Source organism: Phragmites australis, chromosome 11 (genome assembly GCF_958298935.1).
Source record: "Phragmites australis chromosome 11, lpPhrAust1.1, whole genome shotgun sequence".
Taxonomy (NCBI): domain Eukaryota; kingdom Viridiplantae; phylum Streptophyta; class Magnoliopsida; order Poales; family Poaceae; genus Phragmites; species Phragmites australis.
In genome coordinates this window covers 32,224,915-32,232,289 of record NC_084931.1, presented here as the reverse complement: position 1 = coordinate 32,232,289, position 7,375 = coordinate 32,224,915, and the positions used below count along the sequence as shown (strand labels likewise).

Sequence of the window (7,375 nt, the reverse complement as noted above, 5' to 3'; positions counted from 1 at the left end):
TTCACTGACACGGAGACGGCTGAGAAAGTTGAGTTTAGGCACACGGGTAGGCACCAATGCCGGTAGCGGTAGTGCAAGTTTCCCCGATGGTGGATGGACCAGCCCTGCCTTATATATTCAACACCTGAGCTATCAAGCAGAATTCCAAACCATTCTCTGCAGAAGTAACCACTAAATAATTGGTCTAATGTATTTTAGAGCCTATCTAATTTATAATATAACACGTGATAAAAATTACCATAAAATTTATAGTAAAAATAAAAAATCAATCATGTGTGAGTAAATAAGAAAAAAATTATTATGTCACATCACAAATTAGATCTAAACCTCAAATATATGAAATTATATCATAGCTAAAATTGTTTACATAGGTTGTGCCTATTAGATCGACTCAAGACATAGTTCAAACTTAATCAGACCGGACTAGCACGACCTGAGACATCAGATCATACCTAAGCTAAGTGTGTGGCACACCGTACTAGCATGATCTAACCTAGCTTAAACGGATCGGCACGAGCATAGCACGGCACGACCGCCCAACCCCCTGTCTACCCTTGCCCGACTCTGACCGCACCACCGCCCAATACGACCCACCGTGTTTCACGGACCGTATCGTGTACGTCCAACCGGATTGTGCCTAAACGGACACGGACGGCCATTTGGCCAGGTCTGGTCATAGCATTATTTTCCGGCGCTGCCCCACCCGCACGTCAGTCCACTGACGCGGCCGCTCGGCCCACCCAGACGGTGCGCCACCACCCGCGACCTTGACCCCGCCGCGCCCCCCGTCGCCATCGCCCCATCAGCGCCTGCAGCTTTCGCAGGCCACCGTCACACCACCACGGACACAGCGACCGTCGCGGCCGCACCGCATCGCACGGCAGGACTGGTGGGATGGAATAATGGTACCATACCGGTGGCGGCACAGGGTGTCCCATCGCGGGTTTAGAACGGCGCGCACGGGCGCGGGCAGGAGGGACCGCCGGTACGCGTCTCGCGCGGGGCAAAGGAAGATGAGGGGCTCGGGCGCGCGCAGGCCGCGGTCGGATGCGGGCACGACCTCACGGGTGGCCTCCGCCTGGGCCGCGCCATGCCGGCGGGGCGGCTGGTGGAGATCGACGGGGCGCCGGCGCGGGAGCTGTTTCTGCCGGGCGGGGGCCGTCGTGGTGGACGTGCCGGTGGGGATCGTCGCCGACGAGGGCGAGCGCACGCGGTTCCGCTCTGACGTCCTCTCCTTCGTCCAGGTGCAGAGAAGTTCACGCTGTCAGCCGAGCTTCTGCAATACGATCAAAACTCCGGGATAGAGGCGACAATGCTGTAGCCCGATCGGCAAGGTATTTGATGAACCACGAGAGAGTAGAGATGACAGGAGACAGAGAGTTTGCGCTGCAAATGTCACCTCAGCTTTTCAGTGTTTTTCCCAACTACTTATTGAGTTCATAAGCAAACAACTAATCCACCGAATAGTCAGGACACGATCCGATCTGGGCGTGCCATCCCACGTCCACGGAGCTCGTGTGTTCATGCAAGAGGTGGTGCCATAACAGGCATGCCGAGCAGAACCGAAAATGCAGGAAAACTAAACAGACTCACGCAGCGAAACTACGAATGAAACATGCATGACACGACTAGACAACATGCACCAGGTTTATTCTAACAAATCACTCCCTAAACCTTGTGCATTTTACTTAAGTCTACCATACCAATTTATGAGCGCAGCTCCTGGAATCTGACTCGCCCCAAAGCTTTGGTGAGAATGTCTGCAAGCTGCCCTTTTGTGTTGACGAACTCCACTTCAACCTTTCCATTCTCCACACACTCCCTAATGAAATGGTACCTTGTATCAATATGTTTGCTCCGGTCGTGGAAAATTGGATTCTTGCTGAGTGAGATTGCAGATTTGTTATCAATCTTGATGACAACAGTGCCTGCCTCCTTGTTCTTCAGCTCAGCAAGCAATCTCGCCAACCAAATTCCTTGGCAGGTCGTCGTGGTTGCCACGATATACTCCGCCTCACAAGAGGAAAGCGCTACCACTTTCTGCTTCTGCGACTGCCAGCTAATTGGCGATGTGCCAAGGAAAAATACGCCGCCCGTTGTGCTCTTGCGGGTGTCCACGTCTCCCGCCATATCACTGTCGCTATAGCCGATGAGTCTCGGCTCACCAGTCGCCTTGACATATCGGCATCCAAACTGTTGTGTTCCGGCCACATACCGGAGTACCCTCTTCACCGCCACCATGTGTTCCATAGTTGGAGATTCCATGAATCTGCTTACATAGCCAACTGAATAGGAAATGTCGGGCCGTGTGTGACAGAGATACCTCAGACTTCCGACGATGCTCCGGTAAGCAGTGGTGTCGTTCGGGGGTGAGGTGCTTGTTTTACTCAACTTGAACCTCGACTCCATGGGAATGTGACTTGGATTGCAACCTTCCATGCCGCTCTTCTCCAGGATTTTGGCCGCGTATGCCGCCTGGCTCAAAGTGATGTAACCGTCCCCCTGATTCACCTCGATTCCAAGGTAGAAACATAGCAACCCAAGGTCGCTCATCTTGAAAAGCTTCTTCATCTCTTCCTTGAACTTGTCGATTTCCAGCGTGCTCCCCCCGGTGATAATCAAATCATCCACGTACACACCAATGAGCAGTCGGTGCTCGTCGCCGCCGCGAGTGTACACAGCATGCTCCGTAGCACTCCGGCTGAAGCCGAGCGCGAGCAGGCTACGATCAAGTTTAGCGTTCCACGCTCTCAGCGCTTGGCGGAGACCGTACAGAGCCTTGTCAAGGCGCAACACCTTCCCTTCGCGGCCTTTCACCACAAAACCTAGTGGCTGCGCAACGTACACCTCCTCTTCAAGCTCGCCATTGAGAAAAGCCGATTTGACGTCCATATGGTGTATCGACCAGCCATGGTGCGCGGCAAGGGCAATGAGCAGCTGTACTGACTCCAAGCGAGCCACCGGCGCGAAAACCTCTTCAAAATCAACTCCTTGACGCTACACATAGCCCCTTGCGACGAGTCGAGCCTTGTGCTTGACAATGGCCCCACTCATGCTTGACCTTGTACACCCACTTTAAACCAATCGGTCGGTGTCCCGCCGGCAAATCGACAAGACACCAAGTGTTGTTGTCCACGATCGAGTTCATCTCCTCTAGCATGGCACGACGCCAGCACTCGTGCTATTCGGCTTCGGTGAAGTTGCCTGGCTCCTCAGCTGAAAGGAAAAGAAGCTCGTCGGAGTCTCCAACGGCTTGCTGCTGCACCGGCTGTGTAGTCGCTAGTACATTGGAGATGGTGCGGTAGCGGCGAGGACCATGGCCTGTATCATCAGCATCTGCCGCGGCCATGGCGTTGGCTGGCGGAGACACAAATTTCACGCCTTCGCGCGCCACTGGCGTGACAGCATCTTCAGTGCTCACGGCCAGCTGACGTGGGGACGGTGTGCGCAGCATGGCTGCCTGGTGAGGTTCGGCACTCCCCGCGCCAGCAGATGTGGCCAGCGGCACTGTGTACTCCATAGTGAACGAATCACCGGAGTTAGCCGCCGCAGCGCCGGTCATCTCGTCCCAGTTCCAACTTGACATTTCGTCGAACACAACGACGCGAGTTACATGGGCACGCCGCGCCGCCGGATCATAGACCCGGTATGCATCTTGATGCTATGGTCGTCGAGCTTCTTGAGGAAGGGCCTCGAGTTCTTCACATGCACCACACACTCGAAGGTGCACAGGTGCTGGACATTCGGCGTTCGCCCGTACCACGCCTCGAATGGTGTCTTGCCGGCGACGCTGCGCGTGGGGGAACGGTTCAGCAGGTACACCGCCGTCGTGACCGCCTCTCCCCAGAACGCAGCAGGCATCCCCTTCGCTTTCAGCAAGCTTCGAGCCATGGCGACAACTGTTTGGTTCCTGCGCTCGACGACACCGTTTGTTGCGGCGAGTACGGTGCCGTGAGGTGCCGCTGTATGTCGAGCTCGATGCAGTACGCGTTGAAAGTTGTTGAGTTGAACTCACCACCCCGGTCTGTGCGGAGCACCTTGAATTTGTGCCCGCTCTCCAGCTCAGCGCGCGCCACGATATGCTTGATAGCATCTGGTGCCTCGTCCTTAGATGAGAGCAGAGACACCCACATAAAACGACTAATGTCGTCGACGAGAAGCAGGAAGTAGCGACGCCCCCCGTGCGTTGGCGGCGAGATCGGGCCGCACAGATCACCGTGGACCAGGCCGAGCCGCTCCTCAGCTCGGTGGTTAGAGGCCTGCGGGAACGGCGCCCGCCGCTACTTTGCGGCGAGGTAGCTGTCACACACCTGCGCGACGTCGGCCACTTGAGCGAGGTGTGCCTGATCAACATGCTTCAGCTTGCGGCAATCCTTGGCCCAATGGCCGGACTTTCCACAATTATGACACTTGTCACGTCCAGCCTCCTTGCCGTCGCGAGTGCCAGCGTCCCGCGGCGCCGCGTCGCCCTTCCTGCGTGAACGCCCACCACGCCGGCGACGGTTGCCAACCGACTTGGACCCAACAGAGAATCCTTGGCCCTCCTGCCGCTCCCTCATCCGGGCCGACCACTGTTCTTCGGTCAGGTACAACTTTCCACCGGAATCACCAGTGGAAAGGGCTTGATCTTCGGCAGTTTTGAGCCGGCCGGTGATGTCCTCCACAGTTAATGTAGACAAGTCTAACAGAGTTTCAATCGATAGGACGATTTGAGAAAACCTGGGAGAGGGCGTCGCCACACGGAGGAAGCGCTCGACCACCTTGTCTGGCGGCTCAGGATTGCCGAGAGTTGCCAGCTGGTTCACCAAGCTATTCAGCCTCATCGCAAAGTCGTCGACGGATTCACCATCTGCGAACGCGATCATCTCGTATTGACTTCGCACTCGCTGCGCACTCGCCTTGCGCACACGGTCCATCCCGACGAGCATCGTGGCGATGGCGTCCCACGCCTCCTTCGCGGTCTCCTTGACAGCAAGGGTGGAGATCATCTCCGCCGGGACTGCACGGAGGATGGCCTCCAATGCCATTCTATCTTGCTGGAACTCGGCGCCGCCATACTCGATGGCGTCCCAAAGTCCCCTTGCATGAAGCATCACTCGCATCATCACATGGCTCTGGTACCAAAATGTCAGCCGAGCTTCTGCAATACGATCAAAACTCCGGGATAGAGGCGACAATGCTGTAGCCCGATCGGCAAGGTATTTGATGAACCACGAGAGAGTAGAGATGACAGGAGACAAAGAGTTTGCGCTGCAAATGTCACCTCAGCTTTTCAGTGTTTTTCCCAACTACTTATTGAGTTCATAAGCAAACAACTAATCCACCGATTAGTCAGGACACGATCCGATCTGGGCGTGCCATCCCACGTCCACGGAGCTCGTGCGTTCATGCAAGAGGTGGTGCCATAACAGGCATGCCGAGCAGAACCGAAAATGCAGGAAAACTAAACAGACTCACGCAGCGAGACTACGAATGAAACATGCATGACACAACTAGACAACATGCACCAGGTTTATTCTAACACACGCTGCTGAGAACTTGAGATTTTTTACTTGAGCTGAGCTCTGAGTGATGTGTGCTTGTGTGCTGTGTACGGAGGCAGATGGCGGAGCAGGTGAACCAGTCGCTGTCGTTGGCGGGTAAGATCCCGTCGGGCGCGTTCAACGCCATGTTCGACTACCGCGGGTGCTGGCACAGGGACGCCGCGGCCACACGGAGCCTCTGCTTCGACGGCCGCTTCGTCGAGCTCTACAGCGTCGAGGCCGTGCGCGCGCAGCTCGCCCTGCAGGACCGCGTCAAGCAGGACGTGCCGCCCATTGGAGGGAACGACGTGGTGTGCGTCAAGCAGCTCAAGGGCTCCAATCTGACGCAGAGCGACGTGCAGGCCCGGCTGAAGAAGCTGGCTGATGACAAGTTCTCTCAAGATTGCACCGGAAACTCCACCGCGGGGGATGACGAGTTCTCGCAGGGGATAAATGTGAGTTCTCTGCTCTGCATGTAGTTCAGATCGTGTACGGTATTCGATTTGAAACTTAAGACCTTATGCAAAGGACCATAAGCTCACTACCGTAGTCTTTTTGTCCTACAGGGAAACTTTGGTCCCGGTTCAGCTGCTTGGCACTCTTTCAGATCGCCAGTTGTTTCTTACAAGGATGTAAGCACTTCATTCAACGATTTATTGATCGCAATGTGACCGCACCAACACCGAGAAATAACCCGGTTGCATCTCCTTAAATTTCTTAGCACATCGTCAGTATTCACATCAGAAGAGGGGGTGCCGACAATGGTCAAGGCCACAGCAAATGGCTCTCGACGATCACTAGTTTCCCGGATGTCATCTCCATGGCGTTCGTGCCTATAACTGCTACTAACTGAAGGGGTTAATTTTGGACTGTTTGCTGCAGTGGTATAGACCAAGCGCTTCAAGTACTCTTCAGCATGACCATCCAGTTTCATTTGGTCTTCTTGCCGATCAACACCTCATATGCTCCCAAAGGCATGTAAAGCAGCCTGAAGATACATCATGTCTCATGAGACGAACAGTTTATGACTGCCTTACCAACAGCAACAAGAGAAGTAATACAAGAAGAAATTAAGCAGACAAACTTACCCTGTCGATCAAAAGATGATTCTACCACATATCTGGCAACATTTGATGATGTGAGCAACAAATGTGCGCCTTGAGTTGCTATTTCACCAATTAAGTCAAACAAACAGTAACATTATGCCTAAATAATGAGATAAAGTGTTCCATATTATCAAGTAATACCAAGTGGAAGCATAACTTACTTGTACCAATTAGACCCAAGGTCTCCAATGCGCTCACGATTTCTTCAGGATTATGGCTTTCTTCCATCTTCAATATTTTATCAATGGCCAGAACCAGATTCGTTACACCTGACATGAGGAAATCTTGATTAACACATCTATCTAATTCTTTTGTAAGAAAACTACAGAAGATGCCCTGATAACATTTAGATGAATAAAATGTTTGTAGACCCATAGCTTTCCTAGCAAAGGTGCCATCAACTACAAAAGAAAAGGGTTATCAACGCTCCTCAAGGCTTCATGTGGTCATGGATGTAAGAATACACAGCACCCCTACAATGCAGTGAAACTAAAAATAGGAAAAGAAGTAAAAAGCAGCATGATGAAAAATCCTCAAAATCCAAAAATTTCAATGCTCAAGGATCACCTACTACCTCATACGGCACCACACCAAACTAACCCGATCCATTCTACGACCAGAGGCAAGCGGAACCCCTCCCAAAAGAAGCAACTCGGAACGGGCCGCGAACCAAGTCATTGCCTGGGTACCAAGTCACTAGTGAGTCTTCGACTACAAGCTAGGCTCTTGCTTGCCGCGTGGTCGGCG

General features: G+C 53.4%; 1 protein-coding gene across 1 annotated transcript; it reads left to right on the top strand.

Moving 5' to 3' along the window:
* Nucleotides 1-741: 741 nt before the first annotated feature.
* Nucleotides 742-6,881, top strand: LOC133885350 (MACPF domain-containing protein NSL1-like). The gene is made up of 4 exons (XM_062325050.1): nucleotides 742-1,244; nucleotides 5,603-5,977; nucleotides 6,089-6,154; nucleotides 6,244-6,881. The coding sequence occupies exons 1-4, from the start codon at nucleotides 903-905 to the stop codon at nucleotides 6,373-6,375; spliced, it is 915 nt and encodes a 304-aa protein (XP_062181034.1). The 5' UTR covers nucleotides 742-902; the 3' UTR covers nucleotides 6,376-6,881.
* Nucleotides 6,882-7,375: the final 494 nt, after the last annotated feature.